Below are 17,832 nucleotides of genomic sequence, written 5' to 3'. Positions count from 1 at the left end.
CAGCATTGTTTCATAAGCTTTTATGATAAAGGAGGGGGTCGTATGTCTGATATTACTGTCTGAATATACATAATAATCTTACTACAGGGGTTTTTGCTAAATAGAGATTTTCTAGTTTGTTATTTCTAAAAGAAAAAAGCGTCTTTAGTTGGCTCAGCATTTCCATGAAGTGGAAGTGTCTTCCATGAAGTGTTCATCAGATAGATGTCCTGTGAAAAGGGGGGATCTCGCTGCCAAATAAGGTTTGGGAAAGATACACACTGTGTGTTACTGTTAGCCTTAAAGACTGTGAGAAATCCCAAGTAAACTTCTAACTCAGAATCTTCCCAATTCATCTTACCAGAGCACTTTTTTTTTCAAGCAAGATTTATTTGTATAGATGCATTATATAGATCTGTTAATATAGATAAATGTATTAACATAGTTAACAACAACATAACAAGCATTTTTTGAGTTGACGGATTGGAAATTCTGGTTCTGACTTTTTTGGGCTTTGTATTCTTGGACTCGAAAATAGCACCTAAAAAGCAAAATCTTTGTATGTCACATAACTGAATAAATAAATTCTATAAAGAAGTCTCCCTATTTTTATTTCATACTACTTTCAATGATAAAGCACTATCATCCAGTAGTGTCATCCACTTGTAAAAGAGACAAGAATTGGCTGACAATGTTTGATTCTTTGGTTATTAAGTCTTGGCAGTAATAGCTAATTAAAATGTGACTGGTATTGTTATTGTATATACAGTCTTTCAAATAAATATATTCAAATACTTTAGTTAGAGAAAATGATCATATGTTGGCAGGAACCCCAAACACTTTACCTGGTCATTGTATAATCTGCCCAACTAATTACTTCATAGCCATTAGGAACATAGTAAACTAAAAGAATAGGGTACTCTAGATCACATATTCTATTTAGTAAAACCAGGTTTATGGATAATTTTTTAAATCTAAAAAAATTAACACTGAAAATATTAACAAATGGAAGGATGAAGTATGGTACCATTTTATGTTTAGCTGGGCTGAACCTGGGGAATCACAGACCACGCTTTTTAGAAAACTGTGTTAAAATTTTAGTCCAGGACGATCTCCTTCTCCCTCAATGCCCAGATCTCACCACCAGCAGGCCACTAAGTTCAGGCAACTCTTTAAGTGTTCTGTGCATGAGCATTCTGCTCAGGAGGGAGTCAAGTGCCAACATACTCACCAGGTTGCCAGGGGATCCAGACCCTACTTACCTAGACAGTCACATGTGTGTTCATGGTCCTTAACACACAGTTATCCCATTCATTAGAAAAAGCCAACTAATCACTGTTGTGGAATCTAACAAATCCAATTGGTAGCTTCTCCTTCCTCAGATGGTGGAGAGAAAGAGGAAGAAAAAAAGTTGAAAAACTGATTTTCTCTGGGATGAGAAGACCTAAAAGCTTTCCCCTTCATTGTTTCATAATCTTTTTTTTTGCTCTAATTTGCGAATAGCTTTTATAGTAGTATAATGCATATACTAAAAAGGACACAAATCCTGAATATTTGATCCGTGAATTTTTATGACGTGAACAACACACTTGTGAAACCTCCAATTAGATCAAGAAATAGAGTATTACCAGCATCCAAGAAGCCTCCAGGTACACTTCTAGACTTTGCCACCTCTGTGGGTAACAGTCCTGGCTTCTAATGTCATAGGGTAGTTTTACCTATTTTTTACTTTATAGATGTGGGATCATACGGTTGGTGATTTTTACTACTGATGGTCATTTGAGTTGTTCCCACTGTTTGGTCATTACCATCAGTGCTTCCATGAATATTCTAGTATGTGTCCCTTGGGGTGCATGTGCCTTCATTAAGGTATATACTTGAGAGTAAGCTGCTAATTGTCCTAGGATGTGCATACACTCGGTGTCAGTAGGTGCTGCCAGTTTTCCAAGTGGCTACACTGCTTTTACATTCCCATCACCTTTGTATGGACAGTTCATTTGCTCCATTTTCTTTGCGTGTAGAATTGTCCATCTTTTTCATTTTCTAGTCATTGTGGTGGTGTGTATTTCATAGTGGTTTTATGCGGTTGAGCCTCTTTTCATAACTTTACCGGTCCTTTGGGTCTCCTCTTTTGTAAAGAAACTGTTCCCATGTTTTGCCTATTGTGTCAGATAGTTGTCTGTCTTTACCAGGAATTCTTCACAGGTTTTGGATACAAGTCCTTTGCCAGGTATATGTATTGCAGATATATTATCCTACTCTGAGACCTACCTTTTCACTCTCAGTAGTATCTTTTGATGAGCAGGAGTTTTTTTCTTTTTCTTTCTTTTTTTTTTTTTTTAAGATTTTATTTATCCATTTGAGAGAGAGAGAGTGTGTGTGCAGGAGGGGAGGGGAGGGGCAGAGGGAGTGGGAGAAGCAGACTCCTGAGTGGGGACCCCCACTCAGGCTGAGTCCCAGGACCCCTGGGATCATGACCTAAGCCTATGGCAGACACTTAAACAACTGAGCCACCCAGGTGCCCCGTTTTTTTCTTTTTTCAATGTGGTTTACTTTATGATCTTTTCCCATTGTGATTGGTACTTTGCAAGCAAATCTTTGGGGCACCTTGGTGACTCAGTTAAGTGTCCAACTCTTGATTTCATCTCAGGTCATGATCTCCAGTGTGGTGGGATCCAGCCCCACATTGGGGTCCACGCTCAGCATGGAGTCTTGAGATTCTCTCTCTCCCCCCTCCTCCTCCACCTGTCTCTTGAGTGCTCACTGTCTCTCAAAATGATTAAAAAAATAAATTCTTTATAAAAAAAGCAAATGTTTGTTTCTCCCATATAATCTTTTAAAATGGCATTTGTATAGTGGGATTTTACCTATAATAGCATTAAGGCTTTTTTTAGACATACTTTCATGGCAGATTAGAGAGCAGAAGTAGGGCTTTGCAAATGAAGCTGTCAAGATGAGTAGACATATTTCTGTTGTGAAAAGATACTCTGTTTTATTTTAACAGTTATCAGTTTTTGCTTCTGATTAAATATACTTAACCCATTTTTAATTTCCAAGAACTGTAAACAACCTAGAAAAATTTTTCTGCATATAAAGATATTCTTAGTTTTCTATAGAGCCATTCAGCTTTAAAACAGTACCAGTAGCCAAATATATACCTAATATTGTTCTAAATATGGCTGATCATATTTATATCTAATAATTTTATTCTATAATTTTTAGAACTTTTTGAAAATGAGCATGTACGTATTGGGCAAAAAGGTAAGTTTTTGATTATACTTATAAAACTATACTGAAAATGAAACCATCTCAAGTAAATGTCTGCATTCTGTACCTCCAACTAAAATTCAATCTCTGAAGATCTAAAAATCTAAAAAAGAGTAATATTTAACTGCGTAGCTAATATAATGGTAATCTTTTTTTATGGGAATCTTTATAAAGAGGAAAAATGCATCATTTTGGCTTCATCAATAAATGTTAGATAAAGAAGTACACAGATGGCTCACTAAAAAGGAAATAATAAATGCAGACACATATTCTTCTAGAATGTTAGCTTATTCCATTCAGCAGTAGAATTTCATTTTAAAATCAAAGAGGCAGGCTTTCTCTTTGATGCGCCCACACACTTCTCATTAGTGTTAATGGGAATATGCCCCTGCATCAGGAGAAACTATAACTTTCATACATCTTGATGACTGTTCACAACAGTGAGACTTAATAACCAAAGCGGCTCTTAGTGTTCTGGGGAATAATTTTCCCTGTCTTTTGAAGATTCTTTTCCTTGTTTTTATAAATCTTGTTTTGTCTTTGAAATATGAAATGTAGATAAGTCTTTGTGTCAGAGTCTACCTTCTATGGCAATTATATTGTCCTATATTAAACTCCCTAGTTCAATTTTTCAAAATCATATTTATTCAAAGCTTCATCATTTTTCCTTCATGTTTGACATTTGCATTAAACACAATAGCAAGTTAAAGAATATGTCTCATCTATTTTACATGATCCCTTTATTTCTTTTGGTTATGTCCTTTTCATTTAGTATAAGCTTCCTCCCCCCCTTTTAAGAAGAAGATAATAAGAAAACACTATGTTAGATAAACATCAGCAGTTGTCTGGTATGTCTTATTTTGCTTTTTTTGTTTTGTTTTGTTTGTTTTAGGAGAGATTGTCTTTCCATACTTAATAGCTGGTATTTTCATTAAAGAAAATAAAAATGAAAATGAAAGCAAAAGGATAATGTATTAATTTTGTGAACTTGGCTACTTACAAATAGTTTTTGACCTTCTTAAAAGTTATCAGATCTTATATTTATTTATTTTTACCTCTTTTTAAAAAGCTATCTCTTTTCTGTTGATTTTGGGAGATAGCTAAGAAGTTATCTAATAGATTAGATATCTTACATCCTTCATAATTCTTAACCATAATACTTTAAATATCGTACTACTTCCAAATACTAGAACATTCATCACTTAGAGAATATGCATTAGAGATATGAGTTTTTTATAAATATGACTTTACTTGATCATGCAATCCAAAGATTGTTTTATATATATATATATTATATATATATTATACACACACACACACACACACATGCATATAATCACTAGTTTCAGATCTGTGGAGCTATAGTTAAAGCAAAGTGATTTCCAAGTACCTACATGAAAAACTTTTACCAGATTGGGTAGGAGGTGGAGGAATGTAGGGCTTGACGTGTATAGGGCTGTAAATAGGGCCACTTCAAAATTCAGAGAGTTAAAGAAGGTTGTCAAGACGTGATGTGATGTTACATATAAAAAGGAAATGTTAGCGTCCCCAGAGATTCTTAATTAAGAATTTCAGTGTTATTTCTGACATTATTGAATTTTCTAATGAGATTTTTCTATACTTTGACAGTCCTAGCAGAACAAGATAGTGCTGCTGCTCAGCAATATATCAGACAAGGAAGCCCTACAGCACTGAGAGCAGAATTATGGGCTCTCATTTTGAATATTTCCAGTCAACCTGAGGTAAGAAGAAAAAAGGGTGGGCCAAATTTGAGCTATTAATATTTTATTCTGCAATGACCAGTTATTCATAATAGAAATACTTTTCTTTTTTTTCCTCTACTTTGCTTTCTTATTCTAACATATTTACCCCCTCTTTTATTTTCAAAATCACTGTAGTTTTGAGTTTTAAGACAAGATTAATAGAATTTAGTCACTGTGCTTCATGTAGAAATTTTGTTATTGATTATTAGTTGGACACTTTAAACTTATGGGTGCAAAACCCAGTAAATAAAATGATAAGAAATGTAGTCTGCCAGTGGAGATCAGTGAAGACATATGGTAGAACTGTGTTGTTAGAACAGGAAAAAATAAAGAACGACCACCCAGCATATGTAAATGAGCCCTTTTTCCTTATAGTTACTTTTGTAATGTGCTATTTTTATGGTTCTAAAAACTGACAGATTATGTGGGAATAATATTTTTCTAAGTATAGGAACATTTTATTTTAGGAAATAAAATGAATACAAAGAGAAATCACCAATAGGTAATAGAATCAATAAGGAAAAATTCTATGATGTTGATTCTTTTGAAAAAAAAATTTTTTTTTTTGCTTTAAGCCCATTGATCATATAATCCATCCATTTGAAGATTTTAATAAATAGCGAATTAATACTTCCCCACCTAGTTAAAAGCATGTGTTTTGGAATCATATGGATCTGGTTTCAACTCCTACCTCACTCAATTTATTTGAAATGTGCCATTGAGTGAGGTAAATTTCTTGAAACTTCAATTTATCCATACTTAAATATAGGTAATAATATTTATATCATAGAGTGGTTGTGATTAAATGAAATGTTGTGTTATGTTAGTCTTCCAACATAGTGCCTGACACAAAGGGTCACCATTAATGGTAGTAATAAAACAATACTTACATATTGCAATATTATTTTGTTACAAATTAGTTATAATTTATAATGCAGTTTTTAAGAGAATTAAATATTATTAATATTATTATAAAAACTACCTCTAACCTTTGCAAATTATGTATTCATGTGCTTGTGTGTGTATGTTTGTGTTTTAAATCTCTCTCTGTGAAACAGCACTGTCAAAAATTACTTACTTTTTGAAAGAATAAATATGATTTATTTCAGAGAAGTTTTAGACCAAACGATATTGCTGGTCTTTTGTGATGACACTAAAAGTAACTGTTTATAGAATAGATGCTGAGGGTATATTGGGCATTTTTTGTGAGTTTATCAACTCTTGGGGAACAGATGGTAACTCTTATTCTGATCCAACTGTACAGATGACTTACCAATTTCACTAATCAGGATCTAGATTAACAAAATCTGCCTTTCCAGAGGCTTGTGAAACAAATTTAGAATTTTTCTGGAAGTATCACCCTAGAATAAAAGTAGTAATCCCAGGTAATAATTATTTAGTATGATGTTTAAAGGCAGTTTTTACACTTGAATTTTGGAGCTAATGGTTATCTTGATTTTTAAATGCAAAATGGCGGGATCCCTGGGTGGCTCAGCAGTTTTAACTCCTGCGTTTGGCCCAGGGCCTGATCCTGGAGACCCAGGTTCGAGTCCTACATCAGGCTTCCTGCATGGAGCCTGCTTCTCCCTCTGTCTCTGCCTCTCTCTCTCTCATGAATAAATAAATAAAATCTTTTTAAAAATCAATAAATAAAAAATAAATGCAAAATGGCAAGTTTGTAAATAGAGATAAATATTTTCAGAAAAGCAGTTTTGATTTTATTGAATAAAACACTTTCCATCACTTACATTTATTTTCAACTGTAAAAGTATTACCTCAACAAACTGGAACAAGCAATTCCAAAATAATTGTTTTAAGTAGCACATTAGAGGGAGAAGGGGGGGGTGGGAAGAGAAGAAGAATTTGCTTCTAATCAAGAATACTTTATCAGAACTCTTTGTTTTCAATTACTTTTCAATCACTTAAAATAAGCTACACATACAAAAGCATCATTATTAAGGAGTTTTCTCATTAAGAAAATATGTGATGAGTTTAAAATGATTGCTTTTATGTATTTTCTTTTATGCAAATCTCTAGGTGTGTATCAAAATATTCTTTATTTAGTATTTAAAATTTTGCTTAATTTCAGTTTGCTAATTTAAGAATACAGAAAATTTTTCTATACTTGGCTCTAGGTACTCACTTACTGATAAAATAGCCAGGGCTAGTACTAATATTTAACATTTTCTTTAGTGAGTTCAAAAGGTTCTCCACAACCTTACCCCGGTCAACGACAACTCCTGACCTTCATTCTCCTCCATACTTCTTTTCAGAGTCTTAGCAAAGAGAAGTCTCGCCTTCTCCTACCCAGAAAAAAACAGAATCATCCTGAGAAACTCATTTGGATTCCTTCAACCACACCTGTTCTTGCCTCCTCTACTTTTATAGCTAAACCTTTTGAAAGAAGAGTCTATGCTGGCGGCATCTGCTTCCTTAAAATCATTAATTACTCTGTCTACTGTAGTCCTGGCATATACCCCCCTACATGATTATAACTGCCCTAGCTAAAGTCACCAAGAAACAGTGGACACAGTTTAGTCTTTATGTCTGCTGCATTTGATACTTTTGCCTCCTCTGCCCTTGGGATATTCTTGGTCTTTAATTTAGTTCACACTGTTTACTTAGTTATTCATCCTCCTTTTTCTTGGTGAGTGTGTGTGTGTGTGTGTGTGTGTGTGTCTGTGTGTCTGTGTGTCCATTTGAGTTCCTTTTTTGGACCCTAAGGGCTTGTCTTTCTGAGAATTGCACTTTGATCCTCTTTTCATTCTGTACATGTTCCCTGGACTGTCTCATCCACAAGTTACTTACCCCCTAATGGCTTTGACTCTGTTCAACCAAACTCTCTTAAGCTTAAAACTTTTATTTCCAGTTACAGAACTCCAATGTCTGTTCTGAAAGAATGCCAGACTCTTAATGTCTAATAGAAAAGGCATAATCTTTACCTCGTTGTGTTGGTGGTCCTCCAAGAGATGCTCTATTGTCTGTCTTTGCACCACTGATTCCTCTTCCTGAAAAAAACCTTTTCATACTTATGTCTGCTTAGAGACTCCTATTCATCTTTCAGACACAGCTTTATGCCATCACATTTTCTGAGAAGTCTTTCTAACATTCTCTCCCCTACTTTCCATCACCATTATAGTTAGATATTTCCTTCTCTTTTTTTCCGTCATAACAAGGGCAGGAGCAGAGGCCCAAAAACAGAGAAATGTACCATACTTCTTCTGTTTTGGCTGCCACCCTTTCCAGGTTGAGTGCCTGAGGACAGAACTTTTTTTCCTCTTCACCATCTGTAAATGTCAGTATCTTGTACAGTGTCTAGATGCTTAATAAGCCATAAAATGTTAGGAATGTTCTTTGAGGTCTTTCATTTCCTGAGAATACATTTCTTTTTTTTCTTCAGTTAAAGAGGTAGTGTAAGTTTGCATAAAATACCAAACAAATATATGTACTAAACTTTAAATAGTCTCTGATACTAAAAATTTGGGCTATTTTCTTTTTCAGAGATTGCTTTTTATAATTTATTACTCTTAAATATCTATATTACTAGAGCTAATATAAAATACTCTAAAAATATCCTGTTGTGTTATTGGTAAGCATAGCATTTTATAAATGCTTATGTATTTTATAGAATAAAATTAAGCTATTAATATAAAAATTACCCTTATCACTATAACATTGTTAAATTTTAACTCTTCTATCCACTTTTTCTTTCATTTTATATGGATAAATTACACTAAAAATTACTGAAACCAAACACCATAGACTGGAATTAGGAGGACTAGTTCAATCACTAGCCAGTTCTGTAATTTTGGCTAAGGCAGTTAACTTTACCAGATCTCATATTTTTAATGTGCAAATAAAGCACACATAGTAGATATTTCTAAGGTCCATCAGGTCTCAAATTCTCTGATACGTCATTTTTTCTCTCAAAAGTAGATTTTTGTCAGCACTGTTACATGTTAGGAATTATAAATGTTGAGTTATTTATGGCATTTTTAAAAAAAGACTTTATTTATTCATGAGAGACAGACAGAGACAAAGAGAGACAGAGACATAGGCAGAGGGAGAAGCAGGCTTCATGCAGAGAGCCTGATGTGGGACTCGAGCCCAGAGTCCTGGGATTATGCCTTGAGCCAAAGGCAGACGCTCAACCACTGAGCCACCCAAGCATCCCTATTTATGGCATTTTGAAGATGTATTTCTTTATGGAAGCATACAGCACTAAAATTAGAATTTTAATGACTTGCTTTTATAAAATATTTATTAGCTTTCTAGCATTGGTCATGAAGGATGTTTATTGTTAATTTATAATAAAAAGCATTACAAATGCAATTACTAATTACTATTTAGAATAGCAATTAAAATGAAATTCTCTGGGAATTTATGAATTATACCAATAATGTAGATATGAGTGTGTTTGCAGTATATATTATCTAAAGAAATATTTTCTTTGATTTTACCTCACTTTTTTATGTTAATAGAAATGTAAACCCACAATTTTTAAAATAGCAAATTAAATAAATAATAGCAAATTGAAATCGCCCAGGGTACCTCGGTGGCCCAGTTGTTTAAGCATCCGACTCTTGGTTTCAGCTCAGGTCATGATCTCAGGGTTGTGAAAGCAAGCCCTGTGTGGGGCTCTGCACTCAGCAGGGAGTCGGCTTGACACTCTCTCCCTCTCCATCTGCCCCTCCCCCTTTCATGCACATGTGCATGCTCTCTCTCTAAATTAAATAAATCTTTAAAAAATACAAAATAAGTTAAAATCACTCAAAATTATTAAGACTTCCCTTTTTGGAGCAATTTTAGGTTCATAGCAAAATGCTAGGAAGGTACAAAGATCTCATATACCTGCTGTGTCCCACACATGCATCGTCTCCCCAGTTGTCAACACCCCCCACCAGAGTAGCACATTTGCTACAGATTGGTGAACTTATATTGACATATCATAATCACCCAAAGTCCAGTGTCCACCTTAGGGTTCATCTTGGTGTGTACATCCCAAGGGTTTGGACAAATGTATAATGGCAGGTATCTATCCTCACAGTATCATATAGAATATTTTTACTGCCTTCAAAATCCTCTCTATACCACCTATTCATCCATTCCCCTCCAACATGCTAGCAATTACTAATCTTTTTACTGTCTACATGATTATGCCTTTTCCAGAATGCCATATAGTTGGAATCATGAATTATGCAGCCTATTCAGATTGGCTTCTTTCACATAGTAAAATGCATTTAAGGCTCCTCTATATCTTTTCATGACTTGATGGTTCATTTCTTTTTAGTGCTGAATAATATTATATTGTCTGGGTATACCACCATTTATCCATTAACCTAGTGAAGGACATCTTGGTTGCTTTCAACTTTTGGCTACTATGAATAGTGATAGTAGTTACTATCTGTAGTTAGATAGTAGTAGTTAGGTAGATAGTAGTTACTATCTGTAAACATGAGTGCAAGTTTTTATGTGGACATAAAATTTCAACTCCTTTGAGTAAATGCCAAGGAGCAAGATTCCTGGATTGTATAATAATAGAATGTTTAGTTGTTTTTTTTAAGATTTTATTTATTTATTCATAGAGACCCAGAGAAGAGAGAGAGAGAGAGAGAGAGAGAGAGGCAGAGACACAGGCAGAGGGAGAAGCAGGCTCCATGCAGGGAGCCCGACATGGGACTCGATCCCGGGTCCCCAGGATCACACCCCAGGCCACAGGCGGCGCCAAACTGCCGCACCACTGGGGCTGCCCCTAGAATGTTTAGTTTTATAAGAAACCACCAAATTGTCTTTCAAAGGGGCTGTATCATTCTGCACTGAGACCAGCCAGGAACATGAGTTCCAATTGTTCCACTTCTACCAGCATTTGGTATTTTCAGTGTTCTAGATTTGGGCCATTCTAATAGGTGTGTAGTGGCATTTCATTGTTCTAATTTGTATTTCCCTGATGACATATGATGTGGAGTATCTTTTAATATGCTTGTTTGCCATCTGTATATCTTCTTTGTTGAGGTGTCTCTTTCTTAGTTAGCCTGGCTAGAGGTTCATCAGTTTTACTGATCTTTTCAAAAAACCAACTTTGTTTTTGTTTTTAAGATTTTATTTATTTTAGAGAGAGAGGGCTGGATGTGCACACATGTGAGTGGGGGGAAAGGGAAAGGGAGAGAGAATCTCAGCAGACTCCCTGCTGAGTACGCTTGATCCCACAACTGTGAGATCATAACCTGAGCTGAAAGCAAGAGTCAGACACTTAACCAACTGAGCCACCCAGGGCCCCAGAACCAGCTTTGGCTTTGATGATTTATCTGTATTGATTTTTCTGTTTTCAGTTTCATTTATTTCTGCTCTAAATATTATGATTACCTTTTTCTATTTACTTTGGATTTAATTTGCTTTTCTTTTTCTAGTTTCCTAAGGTGGAAACTTAGATTATTGATGTTAGATTTTTCTTATTATCTAATATATTCATTCAGTGCTATAAATTTATCTTTAAGCACTACTTTCAGTGCATCCCACAGATTTCCATGAGTTGCATTTTCATTTTCATTTAGTTCAAAGTATTTTAAATTTATCTTGAGAGTTCTTATTTGACCCACAAGTATATTGTTTAATCTTCAAATATTGGTCATTTTCCAGCTGTCTTTCTGTTTTTGATTTCTAGTTTAATTCCATTTTTTAAAAGAATTTATTTATTTATTCATGAGAGACACAGAGAGAGAGGCAAAGACACAGGCAGAGGGAGAAGCAGGCTCCATACAGAGAGCCTGCCGCAGAACTCAATCCAGGGACTCCAGGATCACATCCTGGGCCGAATGCAGGCGCTCAACCACTGAGCCATCCAGGTGTCCCTAGTTTAATTCCATTTTGATCTGAAAGCAGACATTGTGTGACTTTCATTCTTTTAAATTTGTTAAGGATGTTTTATGACCCAGAATTTCATTCATCTTGGTGAATGTTCATCATGAGCTTGAGAAGCATGTGTATTCTGCTGTTTGTTGAATGAAGTAATGTATAGATGCCCATTATATCCAGTTAATTGATGGTGTTGTTGTGTTGAACTTTATCCTTACTGATTTTCTACCTGCTGAATCTGTTCATTTCTGATAGAGAAGCAAAAGAGTTTTATTTCCATCAGAAATATATGGTTTATTTAATAAATGAGAGTGATAATTAACCATTTTCCTGAAAGAAAACAGACTTTTTGTTTATGACATACAAAAGTAAATTTCAGATACATTATATTTAAATAAAAAATAACGATTTTAGAAAAAAAAATATTTCTATAAACATGTGGTGGGATAGGCTCGCCTAAGGTAAGCAAGAAAACCCAAGACATAAGGAAGTTTTAAAAAAATTTGCCCGTGTATACCATCAGTAAGAAACAACACCTTTGGGCAGCCCCGGTGGCGCAGCGGTTTAGCGCCACCTGCAGCCCGGGGTGTGATCCTGGAGACCTGGGATCGAGACCCACATAGGGCTTCCTGCATGGAGCCTGCTTCTCCCTCTGCCTGTGTCTCTGCCTCTCTCTCACTCTCTCTGAATGAATAAATAAATAAATCTTAAAAAGAAAAAAAAAAAAGAATCAACACCTTTTTTTGAAGAAAAAGTATTTGTAATACAAATGACAAAGGGTTAATCCACATTATGAATAGCCCAAAAAATTAGTAGAATAAATATAATCTAATAGGAAAGTAGGTGTTATGAAAGGCAAATCATTAAAGTAGAAATCAAATGCCTAGTAAACATAGGATAGGATGTTCAACTTTATTGTTATTTGGGAAAGCGCAAATTAACACAGTAGTAAGACTCCAGTTTTCATCCGTGAGAAAGTTAAAAGAGGTGAGGATATAGGTAAACTGTGTTCTCATATGTTGCTGGTGGGAATTTGAAATGGTGATTTTTGGAAAATGGTCAGGCAAACTGTAGCTAAAGATAGATTTAACCTTTGCCAGTGTATCCCACAGATACAAAAGCACATGTGAATAAAGATATTTATTACAGTGTTACTTGTAGTGACAGGCAAATTCTGTATCCATATATAGCAGAGTTATTAAATAGTGATCTATGCCACAGCTTTAAAAATATTAATGTGTATGTAGCTATTAAGAAGAAAGATAGGGCAGCCTCAGTGGTGCAGCGGTTTAGCACTGCCTGCAGCCCGGGGTGTGATCCTGGAGACCTGGGATTGAGTCCCGTGTCAGGCCCCCTGTGTGGAGCCTGCTTCTCTCTCTGCCTGTATCTCTGTCTCTCTCTCTCTTTCTCTATGAATGCATAAATATAAAAAAATCTTAAAAAAAAAAAAGGAAGAAAGATAGATGTATACCTGTTACGTAGAAGGCTGACCCTGTTATATGGCTAAGTTAGAGAAGCTGAATATGAGTATGGTATGATTTCAGTTTATGTTAAAAAAAAAAAAATGACGACCCAAATCCCCACATACAAGTATGTATTTATACAGCATAGAGAAAGCTATGGAAGAAAACAGATTACAAATTCTAATAAATACAATACAAATAACATTAGTTTCTTTGGGAAGGTAGAATGGAAAAAGGAAGGATTATTTTTTCTTTATAGCTTTATATTGTTAACAGTCACATATCAGTTTGTGATTTTAAATTTATTTTATTTTTAAAAAGAGGCATTACTCTAAACTTACTAGCTTTTCCATTCTAATGTTTCCTAGAAAACATTGGAGTATAATACTAGGCTCTTTATCAGTTGTCTTTATCAATTGGTATTTTAATTAGATACTGTTCCTGTTTTTAAGAATGTTATTTTACTCTAGGAGAGAAATTAATTCAATAGATACAGTGGGAGTTTAATGAAATAACAAAATAATCTTGCCTCAGTTGAGAAATCAAAACATCATAAATAAGAGCGAAGTAAGGCATTTTATTAAAATAAAATGACTAAAAATAGCCAGTAAATCTCCAGATTATCTTCAGGCAAAGGGCACTTTTGACCCAAATCAGAGAATTGTGTATTAAGCATCTTTCAAGATTAAGAAATCATATTTCAGGAAACATAGAGTCAGACACCATCCTGCCAAGGCAGCTGCACACAGCAGATCTTCTTTGTCCCATACGATCCTGTCCCGTAGCTCTTACTTGTCTGAAGGAATGTCTTCAGCAAGAATCATACAGAGTGGCGTGTACTAGTGGAGCCAAGCAGTTTGGATATGGGCAGATACCAGGGCTAAAAGTGCCTGAGAAAGGACTGGAGGGATGTGTAGGAACACAAGGCCAGCTAAAGCAATGAGATGATACTTCCATCTATCTTTAAGACAGCTGTAATCTGCTTGATCCTTACCTTTTTTTTTTGAATGCCCTGACCAACAATTAACCTGATGCTTAACTGGATTATAGTCTAAAATCCCTCCTCCCATTTTCCCTCCCTCCTTCCCTGTTTTTCCTTTTCTCCCTTTTTCTCTGCTTTCCATCTTCTATCTCTTTTTCTATGTCTGATTCTTTATTAAATTAAGCATTAGCCTGATCTTTTCACTGTGTACCACTAATCAGATTTTATGGTGTATTAGACCATATTCTGATATTTTAAAACCTGACTTCTTTTGTATACTGTGATTAATTTTACTAGCAGGGATGATTTAGTATGTTTAACCTTTTTATTTTGTAATAATTTAGATATTAGCAAAGCAGTATAGAGTAGTCCTTCTGGGTTTTTGCATAGGTTCTGGGGCCAGGTTTCCTGGGATCAAATCCTACTACCTTTGTGGTCTTGGTGGACAGCTTTTTTCCTCAAGATCTGTTTCTCAAATATAAATGGGAATAATACTCATTGAACTATTTTATTTTGTTGGTATGGGATTAAATGAGTTAACCCATGTATGGTAGGTAAAATAGTTTCTGGCACCTAATAATTAATAAGTATTGTATTTGCTATCAAAGTTAAATTATAGTTAATCAATTTAGCAGACAATTGATTGAATACCCACCAAGTACCCAGATCTTATGCTAAGTGATGGGATTAGGTATATTTATTGAGTATCTACTATTGGCGAGGCATGGAGGATGTAATAGTGAATAAAATGAAGTCTTCAGAATGTTTATAATACTATTAATGATGATTATATATTAAAATTTGAGGCTGACTTTATTAATGTGATTGACCTTAAATTTTGTTTGTTTGTTTTACTTTTAATCTAGGATATCTTGTATTATGAGCAGCTTAAGACAAATGTGATACAACATGACCTTTTGGTGGACAGTCTAATCTATAAAGTAAGTAAAGGTGTACATAGTTTTTTCATTTCAGTAATATCATTAAACTATCGAGAGTCTTTTAACACGGGCCTGTACTTTGTATAACACATGTTAACCTTGAAAAATAATTGTAAGCGATCATTGGTTGTACTTGTAAAGTTAAGGTTCATCTTCAAGATTTGTAGTCTTCAGTCAATACTGTCCTCCTTCCCTTTGAAGCTGTCCTCATGATCCTTTCCTGGTACTCCTGTTTTTTTATTAAAAGAATGATAAACATTTTGTGTTCCTATATATTCAAGTTTTCCACATAAACCGAATAAAAATGCAACTAAGAAAAACCAGACTATATTTTTCACAGCCAAAATCAGACTAATATTTTTATCTTATTTGTATCATGATTCCTTAGGGCCTATTTCATTTTCTTGTATTGAATTCATTTTTTATCTTTTATAGTTTCTAGACATGGTTAAGTACATCTCAAGTTTTATGATAGGGATACATTGAGATTTTGTCTCCAGGCATCTGATACTGAGTTGAGGGTTGACATGTAAATGGTATAAGCATGAGAGAGGATACGACCAATTCTGGATTAATAATTGGGCCATTTAAAAGACTTGGATTTTAAATTAAGGACTTGTAAGATAGAGAAGGCATATTATTTCAGGTCTCAGAAATGGGAGAGAGAAAATTACACATTGGGGACCTAAAGATTTTTATGGGTAAAGCATGACCAAGGTTAATAATAACTACTACTAGCATTTAATGACTGTCTGCTGTGCCATATAGTGTTCCAAACTCTTTACATAGATTGTCCTTGATCCTGAAAGCCACCTGAAGAGTAGCAGATACCAGCATTTAGATATCATTTATAGATAAATGATCTTTTTCTTAGGAAAAAGCCTTACATTCTGTAAAATCATACATTAAAGATACTAGAGCTGATAGGGAAAATAGGGTTCGGATACTTTTTGCAACTTTTTAAACAGAGTATTAACCAACAATTATTGATAGTTTGGAAGATGAATGGGACAGCTCCAGCGGGCTGCTCCTACAGGAGCTATTAAAAATGTACAAATAAAAAAAATGTACAAATATAATAAAATAGAATGCTAAAAGACTGCAGATTGAAGTGGTGTACTGGGCCACCAAGAGAAAGTACAGGAACTAAGAGATGTGCTGGGGCCAGGGTGTGCCTGCCTGGAGAGCGATCGCCTCCTACAGTCATTCTTTTTTTTAAAGATTTTTATTTATTTATTCATGAGTGACACAGAGAGAGAGAGAGGCCTCTAGAGACACAGTCAGAGGAAGAAGCAGGCTCTATGCAGGAAGCCTGATGTGGGACTCCATCCCGGGACCCCAGGATCACGCCCTGGGCCAAAGGCAGGCACTAAACCGCTGAGCCACCTGGGCTGCCCTTATTTTTTATTTTTTATTTTTTTAAGATTTTATTTATTTACCCCTACCACAGGGAGCCTGATACAAGACTTGATTCTAGGACCCTGGGATCACACCCTGAGCCAAAGGCAGACACTCAACCACTGAGCTACCCAGGTGCCCTAGAATCATTCATTCTTAATTTTCTTGAAATACAATTATAAGGGCTGATGCCTGTGCAGCAGGTGAGCTGAAGGCATTTTTCCTTTCTTGCTGAAGGTTGTAATTCTACCTATAATTTCAGCACGCTGATTAAAAGTTGCATGTGAACCCACACAATTTCCATGTTATAATAGATAACCTTCCCTACCATTCCCTTACCCATCAGCCACATACTGACATGTGTTATAGCAAAATAGGAAGTACTATTACTTTACCATTTTACAGAGGAGGGAACTGAAGTAAAGAGAAATTAGTTAAATTCCCATATTAAATAGCAAAGTCACAATTTGATGTAGGTAATCTGACTTCACAACCATACTTTTTATAAAAATCACTATTCTCTACAAGAAGCAAAGTCTTGACCCTCTCAGAAATTTTACATAGATTTGGATCACAGGTACTATTGTTAACTTTAAGGTCAAATAGTCATGCCCAGAGGATTATTTTAGCACCAGCAAAAGGGATGTTTTGGGCTTTAAGACTTTTCAACCTCTTTTTCTATTCAAATCAAAGAAGACTCACAAGAGAAGTAATTCACAAAGTCGGGAGGGCTAGCATGAGAATTCTCTTTGCTGCCAAAATGAATTTCAGTTTGAATCAGTAAAGAAAGAGATAAACAGTTTGTACCTGAAAAATTGAATGTAAGTTTTAATAGAATCAATCCTGACTGTCCACAGCATGAGTATTTTTAGGAAGCTATCTATCTCTGGTTGTTCCCAACTTGTATATTGAGCTTCGCTGATCTTTTTGGAGCAACTCCAAACATTATTAAAGTCAGCTTTTGAGGGAATGGGCATTTTAAAAAATTATTTGAAGTTTCATTATAGCTCCCTGTGGCGACTAATTTTTAATTTAACTGAAAATAAAGTAGAATTATGTTAGTGCTTAAAGGAATGGATGGAACAAGCCAATACTAAATTTAGAACATCATCAAACCCTAAGCTAAATTATTAAATGTTCTCTCTGGATTGTATTCCCCAACCCCCCAAGGTTGCCCTGTATCCACA

The 17,832-nt window shown here is 35.0% G+C and overlaps 1 protein-coding gene across 4 annotated transcripts in view; it reads left to right on the top strand.

The window, feature by feature from the left end:
- Positions 1 to 17,832, top strand: part of TBC1D19 (TBC1 domain family member 19) — a 141,998-nt gene that overhangs the window by 65,699 nt on the left and 58,467 nt on the right. For all 4 annotated transcript variants that reach the window (XM_049108719.1, XM_025438657.3, XM_025438658.3 and 1 more), the window contains 3 exons: positions 3,202 to 3,240; positions 4,876 to 4,988; positions 15,173 to 15,247. In XM_049108719.1, the coding sequence (XP_048964676.1) occupies positions 3,202 to 3,240; positions 4,876 to 4,988; positions 15,173 to 15,247 (227 nt within the window). The remainder of the gene's footprint in view (positions 1 to 3,201; positions 3,241 to 4,875; positions 4,989 to 15,172; positions 15,248 to 17,832) is intronic.

Source organism: Canis lupus, chromosome 3 (genome assembly GCF_003254725.2).
Source record: "Canis lupus dingo isolate Sandy chromosome 3, ASM325472v2, whole genome shotgun sequence".
NCBI classification, from domain to species: Eukaryota; Metazoa; Chordata; class Mammalia; order Carnivora; family Canidae; genus Canis; species Canis lupus.
This window is presented reverse-complemented; position numbering and strand designations above follow the sequence as displayed.